Source organism: Mus musculus, chromosome X (genome assembly GCF_000001635.26).
Source record: "Mus musculus strain C57BL/6J chromosome X, GRCm38.p6 C57BL/6J".
Lineage (NCBI taxonomy): Eukaryota > Metazoa > Chordata > Mammalia > Rodentia > Muridae > Mus > Mus musculus.
In genome coordinates, this window is record NC_000086.7 from 160,923,154 (window position 1) to 160,940,465 (window position 17,312).

Genomic DNA, 17,312 nt, shown 5'->3' on the forward strand with positions numbered 1-17,312 from the left:
TGGGATTTTTGAGGCCCTGTCTCAAAAAATAATGTTAAAGTAAAACCCACAATTAAACACTGATGCTTCTATTTGCAATGCTGTACATAACAGAGCCATCACAGAAAGGGGAATGCTTTTTTTTTTTAAGCTTTGGAAATTTATTATAACTCAAGGAAACTCATTAAAAGAAGAGCATTTCATTAGAGAACTTTCCATTTGTTTAATTTCAAACTACAGTAATACTTCTTAACGAGGTATTCAGTGTACTAAATTTATTTTGATTACATGTATTTTGAATCCTTAATCATCCTTAATCAAGAGCCAGTAGCATTCAAGCAACTTTTAAGATTTAGTTACTGACAAAGATCTGCAGATATTTTCAACATAAAAGTAATTCAAATATCTAAATTCAAGAATTAAGAAATCATTGTATTAAAATAGATCCATGATGTAAAACACAAACCCATATGGTAATGGATTCTAAAATCAAAAGGTAGCAGGTATTTATAAGGAAAAGCTTTCATTATTTACATATATATTAATTACTATTGATGGATGATATCTTGAGTCCAATAGTTGAACTCATTTCGGATTCAAACTACATCACTAAAATGGAAAAAAATTACAAAATACTAAAGCCTTGATCTTAAAGTTAATACAAAATAACATGAGGCTAAATAAGAATACCTTGACTGGATACATTCTAATAGAAATGTAGTCTCTGAGCAAGATGCAGTCACCAAGTAGCAGCTATGAAACCTCAGGTGACTATGAATAATTTATGGTTGCTGTAGTCAAAAACCTGTATGATTGACTTTGAGAGTGATCAACTAGAGCCAATACCCATAATCATACATTATTATCCCAAGCCCTTGTACACAGCCAAACATCTACCCATTCACTACCTTTCAAAACCTAGACAGGACTCCATCAAGTAATCAACTAGTCTGCGTGAAAATCACACAACAAAGCTCCTCCCTCATTCATGTGTATATGCATACAAATTTAATATGACACTGTCTTGCTTCCTTCCATCCTACTTCTTTCTTCCCACTATATAACTTTCACCTATACATAAATAGATTGACTTAAAAACAGTATGAAAATAAAAATTAAAATGTAATGGTCACTTACCATGATCACGTTTATCCCAAAAGTTGCTTTTTCTCCATGTTTACATATCAATTATATTTTACTAACCATCACTACCAGAGCCAGACAACTTTAATTATATGCCCACATACAAAGAACATTGCTTCATTTTCAAAACAGCTAAAATACATACATATTTTTCCTTGTAAAAATCATGTACTTGCCTTGTGTCTGCATTTAAGTACAACTCCATAGGCTCCTATAATTAAAAAGAAGTAAGCAATCAGAGATATGCATATGAACTATAGTTCTATATTTATATTGCTTATGAGCATATGTTAGAATAACAACATCTCTGACAATATTCTAGAGTGAGAGCATCATAAGTCACATACAAATAGAGCAGGGGTCTCATGTGTTTTTGTATAAACCCAGAGTAGAGGCAAATCATGGCTAAGAAACAAACTACACACATTTGTTATTTTAAGCAAAATGGGATCGAAGAAAACACACACACCATAAGGCTGTGAGGCTATGTGAACTGGGCACAGTGGTACACACTGCAATTATAGCACTTACCAGGTTGAGACAAGAGGACTGCCATCAGTGTAAGGCTCAGTCCAACTACATAGTGAGTGCCAAGCCAAACAGGGGTACACAGCAAGACATCTCAAAAAATGCATGTTTTGAAGCAAATAAAAATCAACTCAATAGATCCTAAGGAACTTAAAACTTAAAAGCTAATAATTTCACAAGAGTAAAGTCAAACACAAAGCCTACTCAAATAAGATCTCTATCCCAGGAGCCAAGTATAGCCTTTTCTAGAACACTGTAATATACTAACAGGAAAAGTATTATAGGTTGGAGCTAGGGGTGAAGTTCAGTGGTAGAGTGCTTTTCTTCCATGGTCATTGGGTCTATGTCCAGTCCCCTGCCTCTCTCTGTCTCTCTCTGTCTCTCTCTGTCTCTCTCTCTGTCTCACTCTCTCTCTGTCTCTCTCTGTGTCTCTCTGTGTCTCTCTGTCCCTCTCTCTGTCTCTCTCTCTGTCTCTCTGTCTCTCTCTCTCTCTCTCTCACACACACACACACACACACACACACACACACACACACACACACACACCAAAACTACCAGCCTCAGTAATTCCGTTAAACAGAACAAGATGCCTGCTGGAGAGATGGCTCAGAGGTTAAGAACACTGACTGTTCTTCCAAAGGTCTGAGTTCAAATCCCAGCAACCACATGGTAGCTCACAACCATCTGTAATGAGATCTGATACCCTCTTCTGATGTGTCTGAAGACAGCTATAGTGTACTTACATATAATAAATAAATTTTTAAAAAACCAGTACAAATTCCATAGGTCCCAAGCACTGCCGCTTTCTGTTTTATTCTGACATGATCTCCTGTTATGGAAGTGGGAAGCTCACCTGGCTAGAGGAAGAACTAAGAAACAGTACCTTGGCAGGAAAGTAGCCAGGATACAGAGGTTAAAGTTACAATGTGAAACAGCTAACTGAAAGAATCAAGACATAACATATATGCAATGGTGGATCTCTGAAGAAACGCTACAAACATGGTTATTAGCAGACAGGCAAATCCCACATGCTACTTAAGCAGAAGGTGGACTTGAGTGAGACAAAATTGGGAGCTATGTCTCTAAGGGGTGAGGATACCTTAAAGTTGCTCCTTTATTTTTTGTTGAGAGGTATGAGTCTAATAATCATAGCTAAGATGAAACCAGTGGATGAGAACCATTCTAACTCACTCACAATCACCAGGAAACAGTCCACAGCCACTTTTCTAGGTGGTCAAAATGCATCGTGTAGGCTACAGGAATGCATGCTTGACAGATACATTTCCTAAACTCAACCAACTGAGTTAATCTACAAAGAAAAAGTAAAACGACAATGTTTGGCTATAAATAACTTTTCTTTTCTTTGAGAATGACAGACCATAGTTACAAATCAACAGATTCTAATTTATAAATGATAGGCTTGCAATTTTGGCTAACCTGAGCCAATATCTAAGATTTTCATTAACACATACTTAAAACAAACCAAAAACAAAAAACCAAAACAAGGTTATAATCTAGACAGTCAAATGCAAACCGAACATTTTAACTTTGGTATACTCTACCTACCCTCTTCCCTTTATTGCAGGAGCTTTTAACTGCAACAGCTTTGAAAAATAAATTCTTTTTTTTTATGGTGTATATTGTTTCTTTTTTTTTATTACATATTTTCCTCAATTACATTTCCAATGCTATCTCAAAAGTCCCCCCCACTTCCCTACCCACTCATTCCCTTTTTTTTTTTTTTTTTTTTTGGCCCTGGCGTTCCCCTGTACTGGGGCATATACAGTTTGCATGTCCAATGGGCCTCTCTTTCCAGTGATGGCCGACTAGGCCATCTTTTGATACATATGCAGCTAGAGTCAAGTGGGGAAAAGCCTTGAGATATGGGCAAGGGGAAAAATTCCTGAATAGAACAGCAATGGCTTGTGCTGTAAGATCGAGGATTGACAAATGGGACCTAATGAAACTCCAAAGCTTCTGCAAGGCAAAAGACACAGTCAATAAGACAAAAAGACCACCAACAGATTGGGAAAGGATCTTTACCTATCCTAAATCAGATAGGGGACTAATATCCAACATATATAAAGAACTCAAGAAGGTGGACTTCAGAAAAATAAATTCTAAAAAAGCAGTGTTTAAAAATTATTTTTTTTTACAGCAAGGTAGTGACACATGCCTTCAATCCCAGGACTCAGGAGGCAGAGGCAGGAAGATCTCTGTGACTTTGAGGCCAGCCTGGTCTACAGAGCAAGTTCCAGTATAGCCAAAGCTACACAGAGAAACCCTGTCTCAAAAAATTAAGTAAAAACCTTTTTTTTAAAAAAATGTATAGGGAAGTGTAGGCATGCCACAGTGTGTGTGAAGATTGAAACCCAAGTCTGTGGAGTCCATGTTTTCCTTCTACATTCTGGGTCCTGGACTAGAACTCAGGTTCTCAGGATTTGCAGCAAGCACCTTACTGGCTAAGCCATCTTGCTGGCCCCAAAAGGCAAATTTTACAAAACAGGTAAGAGACTGAGAATAACTTGTTGCTGTGTAATATCAATGATGAGATGAAAAGGAGTCAACTAGTCAAGGGAGAAAAACCACTTTTTGGTGTGGTTTGAACTTCAGACCTTGAAACAAGCACCTAATGAATAATCAGATTCTCATTATTTCTATCTATTTAGAAAAATTTGTCAACCTAATATTAAAATCTTAAAGAGCCCTGTAAAAAAATTTCAATACTTGAAATTCTAAATTTATTTTAAAAACCTAAAATCCAAAAGTTTTGTAACATCTGTTTTTTAAAATGCTAAGAACCCATGTATTCCTGGATACTCAACTAAAATCATGTTTACAAATTTCTGTAAAGCTATCTCAAATGACTAAGCAAGAAAAAAAAAGGGTCATTTTTTTTCTAGGAGTCAATTTTTGAAAACTGAATTGTATTTTATCTAATCAATAGTAGCTTTGGTCATAAAAGCATCATGTTATACACTACAGGGAAAGAAAAATAAATGGCATTAAACCATTCCATGCATACTAATTTAAGAGATTAAAAATATAACCAAACCATGTACTTGAAAACTCATAAACTATGGTCTGAATTCTCAAAGGAAAAAAAAAGTTATTTATCCATTTGTCTACTACATAGTAATTTAAGTTCGCATATACAAGTGAATTTTCAGGTATTTAAAAATAGCTCAGATGATAAAAAATATAACAATAACAAAAATACATAGACTAAGGAAACCATGTTAGTGAAGAGAATGAAATCAGGTCAGTTTTAAAATATACCTGATTGCCATAGTGGCGCATGCCTTTAATTCTAGCACTCCAGAGGCAGAGGCTAGTGGATCTGTGAGTTCAAGGCCAGCCTGGTCTATAGAACAAGTTCCAGAACAGCAAAAGCAACACAAAGATACTTGGTCTCAAAAAATATCTATTTAACTTTGAAGGGTTTTAAAAGATTTTTCACTTGGAGAATAAGACCCACATAGTTGAAGAACAGGGTTTTTAAAACTACTGTACATTTAGGTGCATATCTGAATTGATAAACTAAGAGGATCTGAATAGAATTTTTGGTGATGTATAAAATGATACAGTACTCCAAACTTCAAACGTGAAATTCTAACTTACCTTCACCGACAACCCCAAGGATCTCAAATTTATTCATCACATTACCAATGTTAGGAATCTTCATGAAGACAAACTCCTCTTTTGATGTGAGCCACAGAACATGGCACCAAAAAAGAAACGTCTAAACAAGTTATTCAGTAAGCAGGGAAATAATGTCCCAACGAAGAAATTCTCAATGGTTGGCAAGGAACCTTCATACATTTGTTCAACTGTGCAGTATTAACTGAGTCCCTGGAAGAGCAAACACAATGAAGCACCATTACTGTTATGTTACAATACTCAACCTATCTTATTCTTCTTAAAATGTTTTCTTTATCTGTGTTAGTGTTTCATATGCTGTAAATGAAAGTAGGAAGAAAGAACCTCAAATGAAATGAACCTCTTAGTTTAAAATTAATACCACCATTAAGGAAAAAAGTTCCAGTTAACTTTTGAAAATAGGAATTTACCTAGTATCTCAAACTAAGAACAAACATTGTACTCAACCATACTTAGATCTTAGACATTTTTCCTTTAATAGTGATAGAACCATTTTATTTAAAGATAAGAGTCTCACTATCTATATAGCCCTGGATGAAACTCAGAAGTTCGCATGTCTCTGACTCCAGTATGCACAAGTTCTGGGGCTAAAGGGTGTGTCATTATACCCAGATGACAGGGAACTTCCTTATCTATATTTTGGACCAAACAGGTAAGCATACACTGGATAATGAAACCTCTACCACTTCCCCTTCCCAATTTCCTATCTTTTCTTTTTAATGACCCAGAGTCCAATTAGTTTAGCCAGTATATAGATAGGTGTGGGGTGCTATCCACTGGAACATGGACAACCTACCATGGGCCACATCCCTGAAGAAAACTGATGGTGTCTATCAACTGCCAATGGCTCCTCTGCTCGGGTTAGGGCCTTATAAGCCCTACCTTCTCCAGGCAGGAATTAGACCATCATTTCTTAGTCCCACAAAAGGGAAATGCAATATGAAAGGGCAAGAAAAAGATGTAAATGTTTATGTTCTCACATATACATGTTCCCTAGATCTATGCCCTAAGAGAGCATACAAGTAATGGCATACCAACAGCTCTGAGCACACTGCATACTCTAGTGAAAAGACTCCCAGTTCTTTGAAGAAGTGACTAATTTAAGACTAGGGCAGAAAAAGTGCAGAGCCACAAAGTGAGGAAATGCCTGAAGAACAACCACAGCATGTCAAATGATCCTAGGAGCCAAGCTCAACTGACTCATACTGGCAACAGGAAAATATATATATATAAAGGTATTAATAAATTATAATTTACAGAATGAAATAAAAACATATCTATAAATAAATATAGACAAAGCTTTTTTATGAAGTTCTATAACAAATAATAAAGTTAGTGATGGAATTACAAAATCTCCATGTAGCAATCACTCTAGAAATAATTACTTTAGCAAGTGTCATCAATATGTGCTAAAATTTATACTTGAAAGTTACAGGAAAAATACTATCTTATCTCAAACTATCTACCCACAAGGTAGGTGCCTATTAATTACAAAAGAACAAAGTATAATTTTAAAGTGAAGAATTCTGGCCAATACAACCATAATTAAGTGATCAAACTTAATATGGTCAAGAATGAAAGAAACCAACATTACATGTTTCTTGATAGAACATACTACATAACTATCTCTGTGGCAATTCTACCAGAAATGTAAAGCCTAAATCTAGCGAGGTATGTTAGTACATGACTGTAATTTTAGCCCTTGGGATCAGAAATTCATATCTAGCTTTGGTCAGATTGTGAGTTCAAGGTCAAAGAAAAAACAAAATTTAAATGCTCACAGATTAAACAGTATTAATTTTGATAGTACTGAGGTCATAGAAAACTATGCTCTAGGTTTTTTTGTTCTAGTTCTTTTATTTAAAAAAAACTTGCCCTACTTCTACAAACAATAACAGATATTAAAAAACAATGTTTTAAAAGGAAGAAATAAATTTAAACAAAGAAAATTGTTTGTTGCCTGTGGAATCTCAAAAATTTTTTAAAAGGTACTTCACATGATATGTAAACAGGAAGCATTCTTTCCAACATGATGGTGGGAATGTAAACTAGGATAAGACCTCCAAACAATTAGAATATGCATAATTGAATGATATTTAAATGTTCTTATCCTGATGAAGATTTGCAACCATACAAAGCCTGCAACAGCCAGGCATAGCGAACAACCCCTTCAATCCCAGCATTCTCCAGGAGGCAGATCTCTGTGTGCTCAATGCCAGCCAGGACTACACAGTGAGATGCTTTAAAAAAAAAAAAGGAATACCTGCAACCAGGTAATAATGTAAGCTCAGTAGTTCAGAGAACTTTGTTATTGCAAAGGATCCATGTTTGGTTCCTAGCACCTACATATGCTCACAAATGCTTACAAGTTCACTTTCCAGAGATCCACTGCCCTCTTCTGGCCTCCTGAGGGTACTGCACTCATGTGCACAAACAAAATCTGCATGGAAGAGTAGAGTTACAAGTAGAAGTAATACTCCTTTATAAGGATAAAAAAAAGAATGGAAGTCAGGCTAGGGATGGGGGTTTACTGAATATTCTACAGAATATACTGAGAGTTCTAACAGAGCTGTGCCACCAGAGGCAAATAAAGACAGTGGAACAGACAGATATGAACCCAAAGAATAAGTAATATCAATATTATAATATCCCTCCAACTTCTTACAATCCTGATAGGACTTGAAGTAACATTCAGTACGTTGGATCATGTTACATCTCACTGGAAACTATAGAATGACTTCCCCCATCATCAAAGGTAGAAGCTGAAGTCCATCTGTAAGCCACATGCATCCATCCTCTGAGAGCATCTGCTAGTTCCCAATGTGGTGATCCTGGCTCCAATCACACTGACCACCTTTCATTATACTTTCCTCAGAAAACTGAAACATGTTTCTTCCATCTGCACACAATTCTCTAGTGCAGTGAGTGCTTCTCAACCTTCCTGATGCTGTGACCCTTTAATATAGCTCCTCATGCTGCAGTGACTCCAACCATAACATTCTTTTTGTTGCTACTTCATAACTGTAATTTTGCTGCTGTTATGAATTGTAATGTAAATATTTTTGGAGATAGGTTTGTCAAAGGGGTCCCGACCCACAGATTGAAACCACGGCTTTAATGGCTTACCATGATATTCAGTAAAAATTATGTTACAATCCTTTGTTGTTGTTTTTGAGATGGGGGTGTCCCAAAATCTATAGCCTAGGCTGGCGTCAAACTCATGGCAATCCTCCTTCCTCAGTCTCTCAAGTGCTGGGATCACAGGCATATGTTCAGATACCTGTCTTACAATGTTACAGTTTGGGGGGAAAAAGGTCAAACATTCTATTATTTATTTAAAATCTCATTTTGAAACTATCTCCCATGTTTCGGGGAAATGGTAAATAAGACCCACAAGGATCTTGGGAAAGCACTTGCCACACAAGCTTGACAACCCAAGTTCAGACCCCTGGAACCCAGTGAAGGAAAGGCCAAACCTCTGACCTCTACTCTCACGCCCCATGATAAACACACACAATATGCATCATCCATACAGACTAACTGATTGAAAAGGCACACAAGGCTGTGGTGAATTAAGTAGTCCAGGCTCTCACTGCCGTAGGGTTTCTCACTGTACAGAGGGAGGAGAAAGTGTGGTGTTGAGATTGCAGTGAAGATGCGTGTTTAGTTAAAAGATGCTCAGAATATTTTGGACTGTTAATCTTCACTTCCTAAGGCTGGTTTGAAAGATCCAGGAAACATCTAAATATCCTTTCTTCTGAAAATTACAGTATAATTTATTTCAAGGGAACTGAGGTAACAAGTAAATGATCTCCACTAAGATGACCCAGCACTGAATCCTGGTCCACCACAAGAGAAACAGGAGATGTGTTATAACCTAGTCTCTGGAGCAAGCCAAACAAGGTAAACTGAGAATCCCAATTTAAATATGCCAGTACATACATAGGTGTCAAAATCCATGTTTTAACTACCAGTATTCATACTGAGGCAAAAAAAAAGCGCTGCCAAATTTAGCTGAATAAAACTGATTAATCTTAAAAGAGAAAAAATGGAATGAAGACAAAGACACTTTAGCTTCTGCTAATGGCAAATTATGTAACTTGGATGAAATGTGTCTTTGAGGACAAATACAAATGCTGGGGAAATACTTTTTTAAAAAAGAACTTGAAAGCTATGATAGTTAAGATTATAAAGAAGTATCCAGTTCAAATCAATGCAAAAGAATTGAACCTGGAGAGGTAGCCCAAACCACTCTAAACTGTTTTGATCCTTTTTGGAAGTTGAAGAAATCTGGTAAAATGAAAGAAAAACAGGTTACTTATGAAATCCTTACTGATATAGGGGCATGAATATCAAAGTCAAGGGTGTTTCAAAAGGACAGAGCTTGGTACATCGCTAGTCATTTGAAACTAAAGCCCATCTCTAGACAAAGGGAAAGAGCAATACGTCAGCCTTTGGAAAGAGCCGAACTGTGGCCTCATGGCATTCCAGTGATCCAGATAAAATCTCTAAATGTACCTTAGACTAAAATGATTCCATATTAAGATCGGGGGTGTCACTGCTCATCTTAGGGGAAAACAGTACCAATCTAGACCTGGTATTAGTGTCACAAATCATTTCTCATTTACAGTGGACAGACTGGAAACACCACCAGGCAGAAAGAAATACAAGGTGAGAGCCCACAAGCAAGAGGTAAACAGATCGCTGAGACAGCAAGGAACTCACAGGGGTCGCAAAGAGTCAGATGATCAGGAAAGCCCAGGAAATAACTGCAGGATTAAGATAGAAAAAAAGGTGGGAGAGAGCAAGCATTTTGATGACTGGTTGGTCCAAAGGGTGAGAGACAAAACTCAGTGAGTTAGAATAGCAAAACAAGAGAATGATGCAAGAAGAACTCAATGAGAAAGAAAAGTGTCAGCATTCAGAAGATCCTAGATGGTTTCTAAAAACACCAAATTACCTACACAATATGTTTTCTCTAATTCTCTAGCACATACACACTTATAAAGGATGGCATGCTTGGCCATAATGTAATTCAAACCAAATTACAAGGGCTGAAATCAGAGGATATTCTCTCGCCATACCTAAAATATGGAGGGAGTCAAACACAAAAGAAGTAATTGAAAAAATATTAATAAGTTTGGAAGTTAATAATCCCCAAAACATCCCATTAGTAAGTCAAACAAGACGTTTTAACATTTAAAAATTACAATGCCACAAATTTATGGCAAGAAGCTAAATCAATACTTAGAAAAGGAAACTGCCAGGGGCCAGAGGATGCTATGCCTTTGCACGTAAAGGCATTTGGCACCAAGCTTGACACCCTGAGTTCAATCCCCAGGACCCACATCATGGAAGGAAAGAACCACTTTTATAGATTGCCTTGACCCCTGATCCCCACATATGTGAGATACACCTATATAAAACAAGTGTTTGCTTGTTTGTTTGTTTTTAAAGAAGAACGAAAACTAAGAATCTGATATACATACATCCAAAAATGCAAAAACTTAAAACAAATGAACTAAGCACCAATCTCAAGGTTAAAATGAATATATATGATATAGAAAAATCATTCATGCCAGAAATTCCAAAAATAGGAAACATATTTAAGTGGGTTTTAAAAAAGGGCAAAGTTGGGCCTTGGAAATCAAAGTTACAATTTACATTTTTCTTGTTTTTTGTTTTTATTTGTGTATTTGTTTTAAGCTAGATATGGTAGACTATGAACACACCTGTAACCCCAGCATTTGGAAAGGTGAGGCAGGAGAACTGAGTCCGAGGAGGCTAGTCTGGGACTATACAGAGAACCTATTTACTAAAAGAGAAAAAAAATACAAGAGGCAGAGTGTCAGCCTCATCATATCCTGAATAGAAAATTCAACCATGCCAGGGTGCATTTCTGCCCCCACAGAACTGTGAGCTAAAGCATATGGGTGATTTTTAGAGGAACAATAGTGGCAACTTGCTGTACAACAGAAAACTAATAAAAACAACCTCATTTCTTTTATTACAATGTTAAAACAGAAAAACTAAGCCACAAACCATAATATGTAGCCATATATGTGATTATATGTTTGTTACAAAAATCAGGATATTAATTACCTCTAGGGAGCAGCGAAATGGAGAAGAGACACATACTAATATGGTCTTTCAGAGATGTCATTTCTATTTAATTAATGGCTTAACTAACGATTTACTTGTAATTATTCCCTATTGTATATTTGTGTTTTTGGAATTTCTATGCTGTTATATTCAATCATAAAACATGTTCTTAAGAATTCACAATGACCCTAAGATACCATATATATTTAGTTTCTTCACCATTCATTTGGATGCAAATGAGAATTCTTATTGAAGATAAAACATTGAGCACTGCATTAATGACATAAACAAAAATGCCATGTCCTTTCTGTCACTGAGGCTTAGGTTCCACTCAGTTTACTATGTCTATTGCTAGATACCGTTAACAAAGCCAAAATATTCTTAGAGACAGATAAACCAGAGTTTATCACACTCCTCAAATAACACCCAGTGAGAAAGCTAATGAAGAAATGGAGTTTTTCTTCTATGAAAAATAACTGACATCCCATCTGAACTTGTTGAGAAAAAGGAAGCCAAAGTGCAGGTTTATTTCATGGAGTAGAATTAAGATTACTGGTAGAAAAGAAAGAAAGAAAGAAAGAAAGAAAGAAAGAAAGAAAGAAAGAAAGAAAGAAAGAGAGAAAGAGAGAAAGAGAGAAAGAGAGAAAGAGAGAAAGAGAGAAAGAGAGAAAGAGAGAAAGAGAGAAAGAGAGAAAGAGAGAAAGAGAGAAAGAGAGAAAGAGAGAAAGAGAGAAAGAGAGAAAGAGAGAAAGAGAGAAAGAGAGAAAGAGAGAAAGAGAGAAAGAAAGAGAATCAGAAAGAGATTTCAGCGCAGTAGTGATTAGGCAAGGACCAGTCATATTTATTCTGTTCACATTGGTCATATTTGTCAGATGCCTCCAACAGGCCATCTGATGGTAGAAAGGCTTTGAGATAAGCTGGTGAATACCAGCCTGCCTCTTGCTTTCATAACACTAAGGGGATGTGGGCAACAAACAAGCATGATAAATTTACAGTGACAATTACTATAAAAAATTAAGCCATGGCAGATGACAGAAAAGGGTCCTTTAGATAGGTGGTCTGAGAGTGATCAACCACATTCTGTTCTATGGAAAGAAGTAAGCCACGGCACAGGGTCAGGAGAAGAGCATTCAAGGCAATACAAAGAGGGACTTGATGAGCTCAGGAACAGAGAAGGCCAGCAGGTGGCAGGAAGGGGTGGCTGGAAACAGTTGGTCCCTGATTGAAACCAGTCTTGTACTGAACTAGATGTCCTCTCCAGTACCTTCCAAAGACAAGATTTGAGGTTACTAGCCATCAACTTCATAAACAAATAACCAAATGTCTCACAGTAATAAGTAACACCTAAAATTAGGAGAATTTTTAAATTATTACATTTATTTATGGAGAGACAGAGAGACTAAGAGAGAGAGACAGAGACAGGGACAGACAGACAGAAACAGATGTGGAGATTAGAGTGGAACTCACTGAATTCTGTTCTTTCCCTCCACAGTGTGGGTTCTGGGGATCAAAAAACAGTCAGGCTTGTGTGACAAGTGCCTTTACCCGATGAGCAATGTCATCAGCTCTAGAATTAATCTTCTTTCTGCATATGTAAGTAAGCAGGTAGCTATAAGAACTGACAGAAAGATAAGGCTTGGAGTTTATCTCATAAATTTCGAGCATCAAATTTAAAAGCTGCCTGGGCCTAGAATGTTCTCTTCATTGCTGAAATTATAATCTTCATCTCAACAGATCTTTTCTTCTGTTCAAAGAGAGAACAAAATCAGTTGAATCATGAGTTTTGTTTTTGTTCCTGGCATTGTTTTTATACATACAAATGAGGAGACCATTTTGTCACTGAAGACTGCACAGGAATAAATTTGGTACATGACTAAATTTGCAATAATAGAAGAATTCAAACAATTTGAAAGCATCTTAAAAACTCAGGATCCATGGATAGAAGGAAACCATTTCTGCAGAAAGCACAGCCCTGTGCAAACCATCCTAATTACCTTCTTGTGGAGGCTTTTCCACAGTCAAATGGGAAAAAGATAGTACACTCTATTTTAGTCTTCTTCCTGCATAGGACCATCTGACCCTCACATAATAGGGTCTTCATTCTGCTTTACTCTCTCAATAGCAGACAGTAATTTGATTTATTAATCTAGCCTCTAAACTTCACTTCCTATCATTAAATCAAACACCTACTTGGTAAGCATGAGTTACACAGAACTTGCTAGTGTGAAAAGTTTAAACTAACCAACATGTACCTTGTTGTGTCCTTTCCAGTCTTTCTACAAGGAAGGAAACACACTAATCCAATACCAATTTGATCCTCACTTCCCAGCACTTCCAATCCTACTAAACACTCCAAGCCTTCCAAAGAAGGCTTTGGGGATCACACTGAAACAAAGGAGCTAAAATAGGGCAGGAAAAACTCACACCATATTAATAATATACCAACCATTTAAGATATCTTAGAGGTTAAAATTGTTTTTGAAAGTAACTATATGAAAAATTTACAGATCAATTTTTACCAAGGTTACCACAAAATGATATTTTGAACCCCAAATCCTAAATAACTAACTTTAAAATAAACTTACAAAGCTTGGAACTTGCTAGATTTTGGTATACTGACATGCACCAGATTTTGGGATGCAAGTTACTGTGTCCCCTACTCCAAGAAACAACAACAACAACATCCTTAGGATTATAACATGATGGAAGGAACTGGAGTTCAAGACTAAGGAATACTGAGCTAAGGAGCTAGAAAGGTGCTTAAAAAAACTTGCTGTTTTTCCAGAGGCTTACATTTCTTCTACCTCCAGCTCCAAGGGATTGATGCCCCTAGCTTCCCTGGGTGTGTGTGTGTGTGTGTGTGTGTGTGTGTGTGTAGAGGTCAGAGGGCAACCTCCTGGAGGAGCAGGTTCTTTCCACCATTGGAGTTCTGAGATCATGAGGTTTGGTGATAAGCACCTTTACTCACTGGCCCAAGACTATGTATTTTAAATGCTACAATTTTTATTGTGGGACACAAGGAGCTACTAGAGGGTCAAAAGGTGTGGCAGAGACACAGGGATGACATGAAAATGTTATTATTCATATTTTTAAAAGAAAGACAATCCAGAACACCATTTTACACATGTTCTGAGTTTAGATATCCATACAAACGAAAAGGAGAAAAATAGAAATAAAAACCTGGGGAAGAAAATCTATTTATATTACAGAGTCAACATTCTAACAAAAAGTCCCCAATCCTTCTGTTCAATTAAGAGTAGAAGCCCAATTTTTTTCAATTCATATAATTATATCATTTCCCCCTTCCCTTTCCTCCTCCCTCCTAGTCCTCTCATGTATTTTCTCTTGCTCTCGTTCAAATTCATGGCTCCTTTTTTCATTAACTGTTCTCTCTCTCGCTCTCTCTCGCTCTCTCTCGCTCTCTCACACACACACACATACACACACACACACACACACACACTTGTAAAATCTGCTCAGGCTATATAAAGTTACCTGTATGAATGCTTTCAGGCTGTATAATGTTACCTGTATGTATGTTTTCAGGCTGTATAATGTTACTTGTATTTGTGTTTTTAGACTGTATAATGTTACATACAATGTTACCTGTATGTATGTTTTTAGGCCGTATACTGTTACTTGTGTTTGTGTTTTTAGGCTGTATAATGTTACTTGTATGTATGTGTTCAGCGCTCGCCATTTGGTATTGGATAACCAATTAGTGTGCAACTAGTGTGGAGCCTGGGAGAAGGCTCTTCAGGTAAAGGCACTAATTGTTAAGTCTGATGACCTAAATTCAACCCACAGAGTAGAAGGATAGAAACAACTACTCAAAGTTTTCCTTTGTTTTTTTACATGAATATTCATGCATACACACACAAAATAAATGTTTAAGATCAGTTAAAATAATCAAAAAAAACTTGGATATATAAGATATGAACTCCACAGTTAAGATCAACAGAATCAATTAACCTGGATCCTGGGGGCTCCCAGAGACTGAACCACCAACCAAAGAACATACATGGGCTGGACCTAGGCCCTCTGCACATATGTAGCAGATGTGCAGCTGGATCTTCATGTAGGTCCCCAACAACTGAAATGGGGGCTATCCCTAAAGCTGTAGCCTGTCTGTGGAATCCATTCCCCCAACTGGGCCAGGCCTTGTCTGGCCTCAGTAGAAGAGGATGGAGCTAGTTCTGTAATGACTTGATGGGCCAGGGTGGGGAGATCCCCAGGAGGGGGCCTCCACTCTCTCAGAGGAGGAAAGGGAGGATGGGGGTAGGGACTGTGATGGGGAGACCGAGAGAGGGACAGTGATTGGGATGTTAAATAAATAAATGGAAAGAATATACAATGTAACTTGGCTATACATATATTAAAGACTGAAAATTGGGGCCAGAAAAATAAGTGGGTAAAGGTGCTTGCTGCCAAGGCTGACAAACTGAGTGAGTTCTGGAGACGAAATCCAATAGTTGTCCTCTAACCATTCAATGTGCATGCATATGCACAGGCAGAGGGGGACACACACACACGCACACATGCACACACGTACACTCACAATAGACAGATGTAAAAATAATCATACTGAGATATGATTTTTCAGATTGGCAATACCCAAGAGTAAACATACCATATTGAGAACCTGAGGAAATTAAGCCTGCTCATTCAATGCTAGTAGGAAATCATATTGACACAATTTTTTGACAAAACCAAAATTAAAGACAAACATTTTGACACAGGAATAACATTTTTAGGAATCTGTACACAAAGACATACATATGATGCACCACAGTACTGTTAGCAAGAACAAGAGAATGAGGTTGGGGTCTAGCTCAGTAGAAGCACTTGTTTACCATGGAGGCCCTGCATTCCATCAGCAGCATCTACCCCTCCCCCACTCACATAGAGCAAGCAGCCTAAACATACCATAGGAGCCTGTCTACAGTCATTCATTTATTTTAAGTGAGAGTCAAAAGTGAAATACATATATACTCTAAGAAAATATTTCATAATGTTTTATCTTAGTTTTGAATAATCTTGAATTATACTTAATACTATATTCTAGGGCAAGTAAGAAGGCTTAGTGAGTAAAGGGACCTGTCACCAAGCCTAAAAACCTGAATCTGATCCCCCAGACTCACACAGCAAAAGGAAAGAACCAACTCTTATAAGCTGACCTCTGATCTAGACTTGCTTGCTATAACATGCATGTGCCCTGCACACATACACAACAATAAATGTAAAAAGCTGTGTTCTAATTAAATGCCACTTTTGTTTTGTACATTTCTACCTAAGAACATACTGGCAATCATATTATGATATTATTGCTGTTTTTAAATCTCTCAAAATCTACTAACCAACAAGTAAAAACCCTACATAGTGGAAGATGAAGAGGGCTGGACAGATGTCTGGTATAGCTTGCTGTTCTTGTAGAGGACACTTAAGTTTGGATCACCCACATCCAGTAGTTCACAACTGTCTGTAACTCCAGCTACAGGGGATCTTATCACTTGGCCTTGACAGGCACCTATACACACCTACACACCTACACACCTACACTCACACACACACAAATCTTTTAAAACAACATAATAGAAGTTACTAGTCTTGAAGACACCATAAAATCTCAAAGTCAATAACATAGAAAATTCCAAAAGCTTCCAGACTACAGTGTTAATACATTGACAAACTGACATTCTCATCTGATCTCCAGACTCCTGGTCCTCATAGTCCCACACTGGAAAGTACTTAATACATCCTGAAACCTAGATTTCCCTCACCAAGACAAATGTCCCGGTAGATGCCTGACCTTGACTAATTTTAACCTCTTAGTTGAACTCTGAGATCCCTCTGCTAGATGATCTCTGAGGTTCCTTATTGTTTTCAAGTCCACAAATGCA

The 17,312-nt window shown here is 37.1% G+C and overlaps 1 protein-coding gene across 1 annotated transcript in view; it reads right to left on the reverse strand.

The window, feature by feature from the left end:
• Cdkl5 (cyclin-dependent kinase-like 5) overlaps positions 1–17,312 on the reverse strand; it is a 210,374-nt gene that overhangs the window by 138,846 nt on the left and 54,216 nt on the right. The window contains exons 2-3 of the mRNA NM_001024624.2: positions 5,272–5,502; positions 1,299–1,333 (exon numbers count right to left, since the gene is read on the reverse strand). Of these exons, the coding sequence (NP_001019795.1) occupies positions 1,299–1,333; positions 5,272–5,335 (99 nt within the window). The 5' untranslated portion in view covers positions 5,336–5,502. The remainder of the gene's footprint in view (positions 1–1,298; positions 1,334–5,271; positions 5,503–17,312) is intronic.